Below are 17,754 nucleotides of genomic sequence, written 5' to 3'. Positions count from 1 at the left end.
TCTCGTGTCAGCCAGCAAATACTTTTTTTGCTGTTGGTTCCCTGTAAGCCTTCAAGCCAAATTCATTCGTTATCAGTCCGCCACAAAGCAGTCCTGGGACTGTTCATTTGGGCTAGCGGTCAGCGGTTAGACATTTGCCTCTGTTGGGCAAAAAGGCAAGAAGCACGGATTTCTTTGTAGGTTCCTTGGCGGAGATAGATGATAGCTATCCAGCCCTTTCTCAAGTTCCTGATACCTCTTACCAGTTAGGTGTTTGGAGGCTGCAGTACAAATAATATTATTTTGAAGCACTCTTGCATTGGTCATGAAGGCTTTGGCCTTCACTTGGGGTCTGAGAGGTGGCCAGAGAAGGAGACAACTCAGAGGTGGTGGCCCACTCAAACAAATGACTTGTAAAAAGAAGAGGAATAATGAGATATTCTGGGACCTCAGCACCTTCCTCTATTTCAGTTGCTCTGATGTTAAATCCGTGATAAGAGTCATCGGGTAAGAGACATGTTGCCTATTTTTCTGTTCCTGGGATGGCAACATGGAATTGAGAGTTGGGTCTGACCTTCACTTGCCATTCTTGTGCCACCTATTTCTAGTCTGCCAGGAGCAGCTGGATGTGGAGTTGGCCTCTGGGCCCTGTCCAAGCTCTGGGGCTTGGATCCCAAAGATGGACATTTAATCTGCCTCTGCTTTAAAATAGCTAGAACAGTTCCAGGTCTGATCTTCTCAAAGATTTAAAGATGGGGCTATGAGGCTAATTGTATAATCTCTGACTGTCAGTGGTCATAAACTCTATTCCACCTGGGACTTGAGATTCCCAGCGGCAGACCTGTCACTCCGTATCTGATGTGGTATGCTTTTCCAGTATTTTATTCCTCAGCTGAGTTCCCAATTATCTCTTCCAGAACTCTTCAGCAGTTGAAGAAAATTGCTGAATCTCAGTTAGGAAAATGAGCATGAAATTCTAGGAATTTCTGGGATTCATCTAATTCACAGAGATGAGAAGCATTAAATCTCATTGCAGAATCATATTTATACTTTACATCTAATAATAGTGGGATATCTGTAGCTGGCTAAGAGTTAGGAGCAGTTAGCTCATTCAGTTGATTCTGTTCACGCTGAATGCCATAAAACCACCGCCAAAGAACAAATTCTTCTTTCCTCACTTTGCTAAGAGTCATCTCACTGGACATAAAACCTCTCCCCTGCCAGATCTGCTGTTCAGGTGATACTTTTGGTACCTCAGTGGTACCTTGTAGCTGAACAGCTCTTTCACATTTTGAGCGGTGTCTATACAGTTCAAACAGAACTGCATATAACCTTTTGTTTGTGCTGGAAAGCCTTTATTTCTTGGTTTGTTCTCCATCTTTTGTCGTGTTTTAATTTTCACTTTCTCTTTGACTTAAGTTTGTCTCTCTGTCATTCTGTGTGTGACCTTTGGACTGTGCAATAAAACGCTTTCTGGTTATCTGGTATGCTGCTTTAGTACCATGAAATGACACGTAACCTTTATGGTAAAAGCTCTATTGCTTTTCCTGTGTTGCTTTAAAAAAAAAAAAAAAGGAGGGGGAGGGAACATAGATCTGAAACTACCTGCAGTGGATTCTAGTTTATTTTGGCAGCATTGCCACCTTAATGTGTGATTCACCTGTTCAATGTTAAGAACATTTCACAGCTCCACATTTGATTAGTTACAGAGATCTATGGTTAAATGCACGCAAAACATACACCTCTTCACAAGCTATTTCATGCCTTGATGTTAATTGTTTGTTTGCTATGTCTTAATGTTAACCTCTTGTTTGTGATTAAGCGGCCTCTAAGACAGATCAAATTGCAGACAAGTGTTGGTCTAATCCTTTATTCATGTTATACTTCTTAAGGGTTTATGTGCTAGAAGAAGTCTTTCACTAATCTCCCTTTAAAACTTTCTGGTATTGTTGATCCAAATTCTGGTATTTGGATCTTCGGGTGTTTCTTTAACAAACAAAAACAAAACAAAAAATCCTAACACCAGAGCAATCCATGTAAGTATTTTAACAGCTTTGATTATCTGTTTCTTTGGCCTCAGCCAAGGCTGAGCTTCCATTGGGGTCTAGTCAGATGTCTGGGACAAAGCCCCTGGCCTGGTCAGCATCCTACTACACTTGGATGACATATTTCTTTGCTCTAGCAGACACATTTTAGAAGAAATTTCAATTTCCCTTTTCCAAGACTCCAGTTTAACCCTGTTGTCTCTGTCTCTTTCTCGCTGAGAAAAGCTAACAACTTTACAGAATTTCTGTTAGATGAAAGTGGTCATTTTGTCCTTAGTTGCTTGCACGTCCGCTTAACATCTTCCCTTAACACTGAATGTGATTTTACATAAATTAGTTTTTTTTAAAAAACAACTGATGTAGGTGCAGTTTTTCAGTCCTTTTTGTCCTTGATCTTTTATTTGGTTCAAGGACATAAGTAAGGGATCATAAAGTTTACTTTTTGCTTCAGAAAATGCAAGGAATAGTAGAAAGAACTGTTAAGAGAGGTGATAGCCTTCTCACTAAGGAACAGCTGGTAAGTATTGTTAAGTTGATTAAGTATCAAAAATACACGTTTCTTATCTTTTTCTGGGAGATAAAAATGCTGCTAATAATCTGTACAGATATATTTGGAATGAATTTACTCCTAGCTAATATTGAGAAATAGATAAATTCTGTGAATAGCTGCAGATAAGCCATCTGCATTCATCTAAACTGGCCTGGAACACGCAGAGGAAAAGCGATGGGCTTGTAACCAGTGTTTCAGAACTGATTCTTGTATTTTTGCTGCCTCAAGTTTTAGTTGCACTTCAGAGGCATCTCATTTTACAAAAAAGCCAATAAACTACTAAGAAAAAAAAAAGTTTAAGGTATATATGGGGATATGCTAAATCAGAAACTTTCTGAAATACTGTTGACATTACAAAGCACAGATTGTCAGCTGTAAAATAACCATGTGTTTCTTCTGACCTGTCTTGAAATCAATTTATGCTGACATTTTTATGTCAGTCAGTGTGCCACCAATTCTAATGAGGGTTTTGAAGTAGTGAATAATGCTTTAGGGATGGTTTTTGTTTGGAAGAAGGTGGTGTCATACTGCTTGTTAAACAAATTGAATCAGCCTAAAATAAACATGCAGTAAATCACAGTTCGTTAAAAATCAGTTAGCTAATACAGTTACTGTTTAGAAACCTCATGTGCCTTCATTTAAATATGTATTTGCATTGGAAAATTTAAATGTGCAATTTTTCTAAGCAGTTTCTTAGCTCCTGCAAAGTTTGTGGAGGAAGAACATTGGCAGTGTATTTGTGGTAGGCTATGTTAAGTACACTTTTAATTACAGTTAATATGGCATGAAAACTTGTAATTGTTCATACAAATGATGGACTCTTATCTTTAATCTTTTGCATAATTTCTGTTTTAGCAGGATAGTCATAATAAGTCATTTTTTTAATGAGTCCATAATGAAATATTTCATTATTATGTTATGATATATTGTACAATAAATTATTATTATTATAATTATACATATTATTAAATATACATATACATACTATTAAACCAAAAGCTGTATCTGTGTGAAATGAAGTCAGTCTTGGTCAATTGCATTGCAAAGTCCTCAATCTTCTTTCCTGATGAGAGGGGAGAAAGAGAGGCATATTTTCAAGTGTAAAAGCTGTTTGATTATACAAACACAAGAGTGCCCTTTACAAGGACTATATTTTTATTTTTCTGATGTGCTTTTTGTATTAGCTGGGGAGGACCAAGTCAGGACCCAACTCAGTCCCATGGGGAGGTGTGTTTTAAATCACCGAGTCCTCTGGGCCTTGGCAGGAAGGCAGGTTTCGAAGCTGGCTAGAGAGCAGCTTTTTACTGTGAGTAAAGGGAGCAAATGTCACAGCCGCACCTTTACGTTGAGCATACTACAAATGCAAATAGAAATCAAGGCAGTGGAATAGGATGTGGTCATAGCATAAACATCTGCTTGGAGAAGAAATGTGCCAATATGTAGCTGCTTATCTAGCACTGGTACATACCATTCTTTAACAGCCTTATACTCTGTTAGTGTTATAGTATAAAATTTTCTGAGCAAATTTTACCTCAGTGCCTTGAGAATAGTCAGAAATGAGCATCCCTATTCTTGTGAATTCTTTGCTTGCTGACAGCACTTTCTTAACATGATTGCTTTCGCTCCCGTCTGTAAAATACTGTAGAATATTTTGGTGGAACTTGTCCCTGGGGGATAAAGTCCCTGGGTTTCATTATTGCAGTTCCTTTTAAAATAAATGAGGGAAACTCAGTGACAACACCTGATGATGCTTTGCAAGCTAGTTGGTAGCTCTCTCTCTGTGAGGAACCGTACACATTACCCCTGCCAATGTGTGTTGTTTTAGTAGGTTTTGTATATTGGTAACAAAAATGAAGCAGAAGCTTGCATTTTTATTTAATTTATAAGTAGATACAAATATTTTCCAAACGAAATATGTTGGTGATGAGACATGCTTGCATTTTAATGGTTTACGTTTCCATCTAGTTTTCATATGTATGCTCGTATTTCTTGGCTATTATTTTCAGAGCTACAGAACAGGAGCATGGGAGGAGGAAAAAACTTGACTTTAAAAATACCAGTAGAGTTTAATTTGGACGTATTATAGCTACATTTTTTTTTTTTTTACAGTAACTGTAGACAATTTTCTAGACAGACTGGCTCTTACAATTTTGCTTTACCTTTCTCTGCCAGAAGTTTTAAATTGGCAGCAAGGTTCCAGCCCCAAGTACACAGCACCACTGTCCTGAGCTCTTATGATAATGGTGAAGCAGCAGGTTATTTATAGCTGACAGATCAGTAAAAATCACGTAAGCTGCTATGAAATCTCCACATACAAATAGGAGCTTGACCCCCGACACGCTGCCAAAGCAATCTCTGATCGTTTACTTTAATCTTCCTTTCCGTGGATCATTGGATACATAATAAGAGCATAAGCAGGGAAAAACAAATTTGCCAACTAAATCGCTGTAGCTATTTATTGTCCTGCTTGCTTTGGATCTGGAGTGGAGCTAATAGTTTCAAAGGTTGCTGCATATTTTCCTACTTTATCTTGTTTGAGTTACCGAATGAAACAGGAAGTTAAATGTATTCAAGAATTTTTCTTTTGCTCATAAATGCTATGTCATCTCTGTGAAAGGCCATCAGCTTTCCAGCCTAATGCTGCCGTGGTGATGTTTATTTAAGAGGATTGGTGGCCAGAAATAAGCCACAGTGTCTAATCAGACACAGGCCCTGCCTGGGCACCCTGCCACAACATTTATTGCGTGTGCGTTTCTCATAAGCAAAATGGCTACGTACTGAGGAGGATGGAGGGGAAGCCTGGAAGGAATTACGGTGCAAACTGCAGTTCTTAACGTCCTGAGGAGGATTTAAGTGTATGTAAATATACTGGGATGAATGAGGCTGTGTGTCTGTGAGTTCCTGAACACCAAATGGGGAATGTCTGTGGATGCGTAAGGGCTGAAAAGGAAGAACAGTACTTGGATCCTGCCAAAGCTCCCTTAAGTCCAGCTAAACATTCCCCTGGAAGAAAATATTTCAGAAGAAAATCGAGAAAGAAATCAGTGGACGGGAGACCAGATTCTGTACCACCTAAAGAAAGTGAAGAAGAAAGTCAATATGAAGTGGGGATTTCAGAAAACATCGAGATTCTTCCAAAGGGTATGGGATTGGCTGATTCCTTCCCACAGAGACTAACAGTGGATGGTAATGCTCTGCCCGTGAGTACAGACCTTTCGGCTGAACTTATTAAAGCAGAAGTTTTACCGAGGGAAACAAACAGTGATTCTCCGTGTCGGGGCAGTTTTCATGGTGATAATCAGAGGCTCACCAAGTCTAATGAAACAGAGGCATGGTTAAATGAACGAGACAAGAGGAGTTCAGAGGAACGGTGTGCTTGGAAGAGGAAATATTCAGACTGTGACAACAAGAGAGAATTAGCATTTCAGAAGAAAGCAAGTGGTCTTTGTTACAAAAAAGCTGCTAGCTTGAGTTCTGCTATCAACCTTTTAGGCAGACAGCACGAAGAAACTGGGTTGAACAAAACTTCTCGCAGAATTGTTGAAGATGTCCAAGAAAGCAATAAATCTGAAAAGTTGTGTCACTTTCTTCCTGAAAGCAAAAGTGATCCACTGCTTGAACAAAAGAGGTTTTATTCTTCTGATGATGTATTTTCCCAATTGCCAAAAGAAAAAGCATTATATAGCATTTCACCAAACAGGAGCAAGGTAAATACTTTGGCACCGTACATTAACATTGCAATTTAGCTCAGAATAAGTACTGGAACAGTATTTTTGTTGTGTTATAGAAATGTCCTCCACTATGCTGTATGTAAACTGTTAACACATGCTGTGATGCTACAGGTAGTCGTAGGACAGGATATATACTTGATCTTTTTCATAGGTTAAGCAGTACCTCTGTACTTCAGGAGTATTGATTTATCCTTGTGCTGTTTGCTGCCTGTAGTTAGATGTCTTTCCTAATTTAAAAAAAAAAATGATTTTGATGTGAAAAATCTAGGAGGTGGAGTGAATTCTGGAGAGTTGCTTTAGATCACCTTTAATATCTGTGGTAGATTTTCTTATCAACACTTAACAGTCTTGTAATACTTTTTAGTCTTGCATGAGATAAAGGGAATATTTCTAATTCTTTTTAGTTATGACCAAGAGGAACTGAAGAATGATAGAAAAATGTAGGAAGCTTGAAATAGAAAAAGCAGACATAAATCATGTTAATAATGCTCTGCACTTTTAAAAGATCTTTCCTCCAAAATTATGTGCTCTATTAATATTAATTACTCAAATTCCATCTTCCTCTGAGGGTAGGATTAATTTTGCTTTACAATATATCTGAAGTGCAAGCTTAGTTGCAGAATATCTGAAGGAAAGCAAATTTTTGTTTGTTGGTACCCATATCAATCCTGCCCCACTCATCTTCAGTACAACTGAAATCTGTAAGTGTGGGTCAAATGCCAGTACCAGGATCTGGTCCAAAACTGATTCCCCTTCCTGAACAGGGACATCTGAGCTTTGAGTTGTGTGAACAGAGAGAAAGGGCGTTATGCCAAAGGTGCTCTTCCCAGCAAAAAGCTAAGGGCAAATGTGTTGCTTATATAATTTACTTTTGTAACATGACACAATTCATACTTTTTCCAAGCTTAGGCTTTAAATACAGATAATGCTCTCAATTACAATACGGAGTGCATGCTAGTACAAATAACCTTCTAATACAGAACTCTAATGGAGGTTTTTGCCCTCTTAATCTTAACTGGAATTCAGGAACAGCTTAGGGATGTTCTTTGATTTGACCAAAACGTCATTACTGAGCAGAGGAGTATGAGGCCGTGTCTGTTCAGCCAAGCATGACCACTTCTTCCAGTATAATCAGAGTAACACAACTTCTAGTATCACTCCAGCTATTACTCCGACCAGGCATATACTCCTTGATACCACAGTAAAAGGGGAAAAAAAGACCTCTTTTGAGCCCTACATCAACACTGAGGCTTATGCTGGTGATACTGGTAAAACACTGCCTAATTATATGAATATGGAAACTACCGACACATCAGGCTAAACACCTGAGTTGCTGAAATGTCTGGTTTTCACTTTAATTCCCTTTGTCCATTCAGAATTCTGAATGCAAATAATCCTAAAAGCACCCACCTTTGACGTGAAAAGAAACCCAGGAAGAAAACTAAATTCCAGACTTGAGCATAGTTTACAAAGTCATGACCATTTTCTCTTTGATTGCTTTTGAGAATTAAACAGGTATTTGAATATCTTGTATTTTAGTATAGAACAGTAAAGCTGTTGTTTATACAAATCCACAAAGTTCCTGATAGCAGCCTGAGCTGATACACAAGGTTTGCAGTTACCAGTCTCACTGGTTTTACCATTTGCTTTGCCATAATTGCAGAGATCAGTGGCACACACTCACCTTGTCAGCTTATTCAGGCTGTAATGTGTGCTCAGCTTACACAGTGCCGCAGCTGTGCCTGATGTTTGGAAGCATGTTGGCTTGCCATACCAAGAGGCATGTACTAGAGGAAACTGATTAGTGCAGTGAGCTAATTTGCACTGTAGCAGAGGTCTGACATTTTATCTGCTGAAACAGCATGATAACCACTACTGGAATATGTTGAATATGTCCTTGTCCTTAGAGCCTCTTTCTGTGACACATTAATATGTCTTTCCTTATTATGCATATGACACAATTATGATTTTGTGTTCACACACGTTCTATTGCATTAGCTCTGTTTTCCTATTTGCAGAACTCAAGCAATTGGGATGTTTTGTTCATTCTTGACTGTTCACTGAGAACATGGAGATATAAGTTTTTTTACGCTCTGCCTGGGCCTCATTTCTACAGCCCTTTTTTCTAGTACGAGAGGTTGACTTCCACAAGCAAGATATTCTCTGATACTGTTCTAACTTGGGGCTGTTCTAGAGCAGATGGCAGCTTGCACTAAGATCAAGAAGTTGACACTCAAGACTGAAACAGGCTTCCTATGACAGCCCCCTTGTCAGTGATGTTTTAGCAAAGTGCAGGTAGAGTAGAAAACCAAGTCTCTAGTTTTGGCTTCTCTATAGAGGATACAGTCACTGTGTTGAAACAAGCCATGACTTTCAACGAGTATCAGCAAAAGATAGCTACCAGCTGGTGTTAGCACCAGTTTTTATGTTGTCAACTTGTGTAGAAACCAATGGCTTCTCTGTATCACAGCATCAGCCATCACTGTTATTCTTCCAGCTTAATCTGGGGTAGGTTCAGTTACAGTTCATGAATGTGATTTTTTTCTAGGAAGGATATGGTTAAACTAATACATAAACAGAATAACCTACTTCCACTAGTCAACTGTTAGCTGAGGAGATTATAGCCAAGACAACTTTTTGCTACCTACATAGTGTCTAACAGAGTGAATGTCTTTTCTGTGGTACTAATAATAATCTACAAGAAGAAAAATGTATTTGGATCAGGTTAGAGGCGATGTACTTCCCTTCGGAATTTAAAAAAAATGTTTTTTTGTAACCAGCTTATTCAGTAAAATACTTCTTGTTAAGTAGTCATCTGTTTATTTCAGTTATCATTTCAAATAGTTGTAATACAGCAAGACACCTTCCAACTACATCCCACCATCATGTAATCTGGTGTTTTCGTGTAGTACAGCTAAGGGAGGGAGAGATGTCAGTTGTTCTGCAATGTGATTTGCAGAGCAAGGGTGCAAAAGTCAGAAGTTCTGCTTTATTGGCATTGTTTTGTCCCTTGTAAAACATGAAGCAGATGCAATCCCCCTTTGGTGCTGGTGAATGAAGGAGATTTATAATTGATGGAACTACAAAACTAGCAGTGAAAAGGTTCTGGAGAGGTCATCTGTGTCATCTCTGTACCTGAAGGCAAGACAACTTCATGAAAACCATTCCTGACTGTTATGCATGGCTTGTTCTTCTGTGTCTGCCATGCTGCTCCTTTCACATCCTTCCTGAGTAATTAATTCTAGTGCTTATCTGTCTTTTGTATTATAAAGGCTTTTAAGCTGAAAACACCTATGCCCATTTTAAACTCATCAGTTCTTTTCCTATTCCCAGAAGATTTAATTTATTACTGTTTTTTTTTACACAGCATTTTACATATTTGAAGACTGTTGTCATATTTCTCCTCAGTTTTCCCTGCTTTAGACTAACTAAACACATTTTTTCAATCTTTCCTAACAGGCCATGCATTTTTAGATTTTTGTCTTCCTTGTTTTTCTTTTCCAATCTTCTCCAACTGATCCAAAAATTTTTGAGGGTGTTGTCCAAAGCTGGACGCGTGGCTCCAGAGAGTACTTGCATAGAGCTGAATAGAAGCATTTACATTTATGGCCAAATGGAAATTCACAAAGTCCAACAGTAACGTCAGGGGAGATGAGTTCTTGTGATCACATGCAAGTTCAAATTCCATTCGTATAACTGCACTTCCCTCAACATGCTGTCAAACAATCCTTTTCAAACACAACGCATAACGACTTAGATGGAAAATAGGGCATAAATATTGCCGCCTTCTGTTTGATAGTCAGGAATGTTTTGGTTCAAGTAAGCTTTTTAAAATGACAGAATCACAGAATGGTTTGGGTTGGAAGGGACCTTAAAGATCACCTAGTTCCAACCCCCTGCCATGGGCAGGGATGCCACCCAGTAGATCAGGTTGCTCAAAGCCCCATCCAGCCTGGCCTTGAAAGTCTGAAATGTCTTCATAATTAATGTATTTTTTTTCATTTCTTTATATTCTTCAGACTTTTCTCTTTTAGGGCTAGCTAACATCCAAATACATTTTATTCATTTTACAATCACACATCTGTTTATCATCTGTAGCTGATTCTATACTTTTGTATAGTTAAGTCCATTATGTTCAGTTTAGACCGCAAAATATTTGGAGTAGGGTAGAATCAGAGGAAATACTCCTTGCAATTTATACTAGTCTACTCTTTTCTTTGGACTCAAAACTGCATCACTGAAATCAGTGCAACTTCTGATCTTGAGGCTTTTTGGTGTACAGATTTCGTGTACTGTGTGATGCAGAGAGAATTTACAGGCAGAGCTACAAACACTTGCAGTGGCAGAGGTGAACTAGTTAGTTAGAAACGAGAGATAAGGTGTTTAGTGCCATTTAAGACTGATCATGAGATACTAGGGCTGTCCAGAGAGTTACCTCTGACAGTTTTTCTTGTATAACTTGTAATTCACAGGCTTTATGAGATAATTTGGAGAGCTGGACCCCCAGCAAGCAACTGTTTAAGCCCACACAAACTCAGTAATTTGTTCCATGCTCAAGGAACAAATGTCTTCTACTAATGGATTGTAGTGGGTTGGTTTGCTAGGTTTGTGGGATATCTGAATGAAATTTGTACAATAAAAGATCTGATTGCCCCTAACTATTTTCAGTTCCAGTATTCCTTAATTTAATACTTCTTTTTCTTTCCTATGATAAATGATACTATAAATATAAAATATTGCATAGCTAGTAGAAAAATATCTATCCTGTCATTATTTGTGTATGAAAGGGAAGATGTGTTCTCTCTGATACCCTATTTTCTGGGAGTAGTATTTTATCTGTTAAGTGTTATGAGTTAACAGAGTGTCCTGCAAACTATGGCTCCTATTTGTAAGCATAAGAAAATACAGCTCTTTGAGTCACTGTTTCCCTCCTTTGTATTTTTACGCTTTTAAAATATGAATTCAGTGTTTATGACCAAGTCTGAAATCTCAGCCTTAGAATCTGAAATATTTTAATTAAGAAACAGAAGTTCTTAGGTTGTTACAGATCTAAAGCTAATAATATTAGTGTTCCTTAACCCGCGTTGAGAGGGGCTACTTCCGTGAGTATAAAACAACTTTAGTTTCTGAAGCCAGTGTAGTCTGTTCCTTTTTCTTCAGCTGGCCAGCTAGGCTGTGAAATGGTAACTCGGAGGATATTTGATCAAAATCCTGTTGATCTTAGGGTAATGAGCTAAATTCATGCTTTAGCCATCCAGAACTTGGACTGAAAACTTGCTTAGTGGGTATCTTTCAGGTGAACTGCTCTCCTTCTGTCTCTGACTATAGCTACAAATGTTGTTTACGTGTAATAACAGATACAAGCATGACCTTCAGAAATTGCCTTGATATCTGAAATCACTTTCTGCTGGAGGAATCTAACATGCACTCAAATATGCTGTGTTTGCACTCTCTGCAGTTGGAAATGTACATAGCCAACGCAGTTCAATTAACCGTGAAGGAGGCCAAAGGTTTGAACGTAGCGGCAAGGAATGGCCATTAGCAAATTACATTGCTCACTTGCTTATGTTAAAATATATTGAAAAATGTGATTCTTAAGGGTTACACACAGAGGGCTTTCTGAAAAAGACAGGAAAAAAATATCGCTTTTATTTTTTTGTTAGACATCTGGCACTTCCAGATGACATCATCTCTTTCAGAAGCGTTGGCCGGATAAGTGGTAAATGCTTGACTTCATTTACATTGTGGTCTGGTTGTTCTGTCATGAATAGAAACTAAAGCTACTGAAAAAATATTTGGTTTGCTTTCTTGCTTTGAAGTACCATGGAATAAAGGTAACCAAAAGACAGGAACTTTTACACTGAGGATGAATTTCATAGAGTTTTACAAGAAATTTTTCAAAGAGATTTTAAGTTGGTCTTTTGCCACATTGCTTTCCCTGTTGATTTCAGATTTAAGACTCATACATCCTATACTTCCTGTGATTTCATGTAGTAAATATTCCATGCAGCACTTTGACACCTAAAGATTTATGAACAATCACAGCTGCAAGTGTTTCTCTTCAGTGTTTCAAACAAAGAAAGGACTTTTTTCCTTTGATTTTTCTTAAAAATGGTCGGTGTTGAAGCTGTGGACATTAGGAAGCAAAACTGCTCTTGTTTATTCGGAGGCTATTTATGGGCTAGTTTAACAGTTAAGATTTTTGCTTTCTAGCAGTGGTTATCTATATCCTTCCCTTACCTTGAGCCAGCAGATATGATGGCTTTCGATAAGTATCTGAAGAACTGGTTTCACAACTTGTGATTTTGTTGATACTTAGAAAATAATTGAAGTTAATTTTTCCCCACATTAAACTTAAAATTTACCAGGTGGCTGTAAATGCTCATCATCCCCTGAAAGTGTGAAACGTGGTTCAAGCACGGTAACTTTATTGCCCTGACATCTCCAGGTCTCTTCCTTTTGTCCCCTGCCTCCTAGTGCTTCCCACCACCTCCTGGTAGGTGTTGAGTAGCACCACTAGGAAAGCTGCATCTCTTTGTTCCTGCCACTGGGTCCTGTGTGGCTCTAATGGGAGAAAGAAACTGTAATTTGCAGCCTGGCCTGTCTGAATTCCCCCAGGAAGATCCCAGATGGAAGAAAGCTTTGAATTCAGAGATTTCAAGGCCAGGAAGCGTCATTATGACCATCTACTAGAAAATAGCATTTGTATGTAAAATTACCGGTACTATCCAGCTTTCCTGCTTTGTCTGACACAAAGATGGTAATACTTAGAGAATACAAAACCAAATCCTCTATATCTGGGGTAAAATTTTCAGTTATAATCTTTCAATCATTCCTAAAATGTTTCTTGGAAAATGTTTTCTTAAAATCATTCATGTCATTTTTAATATTAATGACTGTTTTGTCACTGAACTGCTGAATATAATTTAACCTGTATTAAGAGAGAAACAGTTGGTTATTATAGCTAAATAAAATATGTATAATATGTATGGTATAAATATGGATATTATGTAGGTGTGATTATCTACATATAGCACATATTGTATTATATATAATTATATAACATTTATGTATAATGGGTATAACATATAAAAATAGATTATTATTCACATTATCAGCATTAAGTAGACATATTTAAGTATTTCTCATTGTGTAAGAGTATTATAGTGTTCCCAGAAATTGAGGCTGAGAATTGGCTGATGAGAATGGTGATACTACACCCTTTGTATTTCATAATGAAGACACCAAGAGTGTATAGGGATATGACAAGAAAAAATATTAACTTAGTATGTGAATAATTATATTCATTTATGATGATACATGCAGATGCCAAAGAAAGAAAAATATTCACTACTGAAGAGTGTTTTTCTGCAATCCTTTAAATACTATTGAGTATTATATGTAATTGTAATACTTACATTAATTGTATTTTAGATATCTGATATCCACGTTACTGGAGAGTCAGAGGACATGTCTGCTAAAGAGAGATTGCTCCTGTGGTCGCAGCAGACAACCGAGGGTTATGCTGGAATCCGTTGTGAAAATTTCACTACCTGCTGGCGTGATGGAAGATTATTTAATGCCATCATTCATAAATACAGGTAAGTGCTCCATTTGTTCTCTTGAGAAATATGAATTACAATATTATAATGTACATAGAGTTCTGTGGTTTCTGCTTGTAATAGCACTGTGGCTGTGGAGATGGCAATGTCCCTTCCTGGGCAGTCCCTTGCTTCTAGCAGCCAAAAGGTGCCTCATTAGCCCTTTGGTGTCCCTCATTCTTCAGAGGTGAGCCCCCACAAATCCTACACATCTTTCATGGGGCACCTCCAACTGAGCAGAGTGTCCCTTTGGTCATACTGTAACATCAAGGTACAGGCAGGGTCAAGGCAGAGCTAAACACCACAGGCCAAAACTGCACTGCTAACGAAGGCCCTCAAACTACTGAGATATGCCTTACGACATGAGATACGTCTTAATTCCCCATGTTCTTCTCCATTTGACTCTACTGTTCCTCTGGAGCTGAGTGCTTCTGCACTGTTTCTGCTTGGAGCTCAGGTTACTCTAAGATGAGTCTCCTAGAAAATGGTAGGGCATTCTCCTGGAAAATGGGACCAGTTGGCTTGAATGCTCCCAGTCTGAGAAGGGCATTGTGCTACTACTTGCCCTCTCTTTCTGTACTTTCGTAACCCCGTTCTTATAAACAGGTATTGGTAAAACCATTGGTGGCTGCAGGTAGAAGCTAGGTCAACTTACTTAAACACTAAATCAACTTACTTAAAATCCAGTTGAAGATGTCTACTGATGAGAGAAGGTGTCATCTGGATTCTAAGTAAGAACAGGTGTCTCTTCTTAAAGCTGACTTTGGCATCAGAGCTCAGCAGAGGAACAAGATTTAAACAACTTTGCTCAGCGTTCCTTCCTCTTGGTGGCATCATGCTGTATTTGTATATTTGTTTGTTCCTGACTTGAACAAGGAGGTTCGGAGGTTTGTGTGTTAAAGGACCACACAGGGGAGAGTCTTCTGGCCACTGGGGAGAGTCTTCTGGCCACTGGGCTAATTAACATGAACAGATTCATCCCTCACTTGTAAGGCTTCCAACTTCTGGGTTTTATTACAGCACGCGTAAAGAGTTTGTGCAGTATGTGATTGGGTATATCTTAAGCTTGAGAGTACGGGATTTCCTTGGTATAATGCTGAAGGAGTGTCTGAAATAAAACACATCAAATTTGGCTCTCTCTAGTGCAGATTTATTTGTTTCTTGGATTTCCTGTTGTGGGACCACTTGGCTCACCACAGAAGGAAGCCTAGGAAGAGCCAGCATGCATGCAGTGTCGAGACTAAGAGACTAAAGTAAAATGGGAGACAAATGAGTCAAGCAGATGCGTCCTATTCCCCAAGCACTGTGTAGAGAGGCTGTAAGCATAACGTAGTGCTTTGAGTCCCGGGGAAGGTAGCTGTGGCAGCGCATAACTTTTAGGCAATATGAAGTTGCATCTGAATCAGTGAATTGTTTTTCTAACTAATGCTTCTGTTCTGGGTAGCCAGTGAGGGAGGAGATGCATGCCAACAAGAAAGTCTTCTTTTAGTAACATTGGCAAGACAAAGGGAAATAACTGGCAAGGGACTGGGCTGTTTTACTTCAGGACAGAGCAGCCAAAAGAATGAACATAGCACAGGCAACTGCTTGAAAAAATAAACAGTTTGAAAGATACAGAGAGAGGGGAGGAAAAGAAAAAGGAAAGAGCATAGTAAGATGGGATAAGAAAAAAATATTTCCCAGAACTTCAGAGACTTGTACCAGGTCTTCATATGCAGAGCAGCATAGCCCTTACAGCTTAGCAACTAGTAGTTGTGGTACAGATCAATTAGTAAATAATTAAAACCTTGAATTCTTTCCTCCAGCTGCAGAAATGTTAATGCTTCAGGGTATTACTGACTACCTGCAGTTGCTCTGCTGGAATACTGTTTCTGGCAGTGCTCTGAGAGTTCATTCACAGCTTTTCAGCTGAGAAAAACAGGCATCTTTGACAGAAGTGCTTTGCATCGAGCACACAATTCAGTGGCTGAGGTTCAGTGTCTCCTGAGCAAGCGCAGACTCCCCATTTTGCGTCCTTCTATGTCAGTGTCCATTTAGTTTCTCCTGTTCCTGTAAACATATCTTCTATACCTAAGGATAGTGTGTCCTTCACAGGAATGTTTACAGTACTTATCTGATGTCTTTTTTGCTCTGAGAGGTTATAGTCCTTGGACACAGTCCTCTTGTTGATGAAATCAATGAGTTTCTTCCACTGATTTCATTGAGCTTCTATGTTTCTTTCCTTTGCAGTTTTGTGTCATTAAAATAGAGATAATAATTTCCAGCTATTGCTCACAAGATAGGAATGGTCTTCCCAAACAGTCGCCTGGTATTTTTAACTACAGTGTTTTATTCCAGAGAATAAAAATAAACTTAGCTTATGTTCAGATTGATAAGTAGGTTAAATGCTAACAAATGCACATATTTCTAGCTGTGGTTGTCCATATGCTCTTTTTGTCTGTTTTAGTACCTCCCAGCCTCCGTTTTGCAGATCACAGGTGGTCTCAGGAGTTAGGCTGTGTGTTCTGCAGATGCTGCTGGCTGGGGCTGGCACGCGCCAGGGCAGAGAAGCTCCAGGCACCAGTACGTGCTGGGGGCTGTGCGGCTGGAAAGCAGCTTTGCAGAAAGGACCTGGGGGTCCTGGTGGACACCAAGTTGAACATGAGCCAGCAGTGGGCCCTTGCTTCTGAGAGGGCTAGTGGTATCCTTGGCTGCATTAGGCAAAGTGTTTCCAGCAGTTCGACAGAGGTGATCCTTCCCTTCAGCTCAGCACTGGTGAGGCCACATCTGGAGTCCTGTGTCCAATTCTGGGCTCCCCAGCGCAGGAGAAACATGGAGCTCTTGGAGAGAGTCCAATGAAGGTCCCCTAAGATGATGGAGGGCCTGGAGCACCTCTCCTTTGAGGAAAGGCTGAGGGAGCTGGGACTGTTCCATCTAAAGGAGGCTCAAGGGGGAGACCTTACCAATGACTATAAATACCTGAAGGGAAGGTGCCAAGAGATGGAGCCAGGCTCTTTTCCGTGGTGGCCAGTGCCAAGACAAGAGGCAGTGGGCATAAACTGGAACACAGGAGTTGCAGGCTGCACATCAGGAAGCAGTTCTTTGCTGTGTGGGTGATGGAGTTCTGGAACAGGTTGCCCAGGGAGGTTATGGAGTCTCTTTCTTTGGAGATATTCAAAGGCCACATGGTCATGGTCCTGGGCAACCTCCTGTAGATGTCTCTGCTTGTGCAGGGGGTTGGACCAGATGACTTCCAGAGGTCCTTTCCAACCTCAACCCTTCTGTGACTCTGTGCTCCAGACAGTGGGGTGAGGCTGTGGTGCTGACACCTCAGAGCTCCCTGTGGGCATGGGGTGCTCCTGGAGAGCACGTGTATCAGCCACAGTGCAACGTGGCAGCTCCTCCTGTGCCAGGTACGCTGTGCTCACCGGAGATACCTCTGCCTTATGCAGCTGCCCCACCCTGGGCTAGGAGGAATGTCAGCTTACAGCAGGCGCTAGATGAATCAGCTAGGTGAATGGGGCTCCTCAGCAGGAATATGACTGCAGGAATATGACAGGGATTGTGTTCAGAGCCCTGCTGCCATCACTGAGAGGCCTTTCCTGAATGTGCTTTTGGGGACCTGAACCATATGGCTCCAACATTATCACTGCAGTTGGTCATCCATGAGGTTAGGAGATGTTGCTGTCTAGTTCTAGGCGACAGGGAACTGGAGCGGCAGGTTAGAATTATTTCCTGTCTAGGCATAAGTGAATTTTTAAATTTCAGGTGTGCACCAGCTTCAGTACTTCCCAACGCTGCCAAGGGCTGGGCAGGGAGCTGAGCTGTGAATCAGTTGCCAGCAGGCAGGGAGTCTCCCCTCCTTGGGG

The 17,754-nt window shown here is 39.8% G+C and overlaps 1 protein-coding gene across 32 annotated transcripts in view; it reads left to right on the top strand.

Annotated features, from left to right (window-relative positions):
• LOC310897568 (dystonin-like) overlaps positions 1–17,754 on the top strand; it is a 298,423-nt gene that overhangs the window by 122,200 nt on the left and 158,469 nt on the right. For 30 of the 32 annotated variants that reach the window (XM_083831325.1, XM_083831319.1, XM_083831327.1 and 27 more), the window contains one exon: positions 13,740–13,906. In XM_083831325.1, coding sequence (XP_083687451.1) covers positions 13,740–13,906 — 167 coding nt within the window. Of the gene's footprint in view, positions 1–3,652; positions 6,282–13,739; positions 13,907–17,754 lie in introns of those variants that run through there. The other 2 variants (XM_083831315.1, XM_083831337.1) reach the window with 2 other exon arrangements.

The sequence above is a fragment of the Anser anser genome (assembly GCF_964211835.1).
Source record: "Anser anser genome assembly, chromosome: 3".
In the NCBI taxonomy this organism is placed as follows: Eukaryota; Metazoa; Chordata; class Aves; order Anseriformes; family Anatidae; genus Anser; species Anser anser.
The sequence above is the reverse complement of the archived record's forward strand: the minus strand, read 5'-3'. Positions and strand labels throughout refer to the sequence as shown.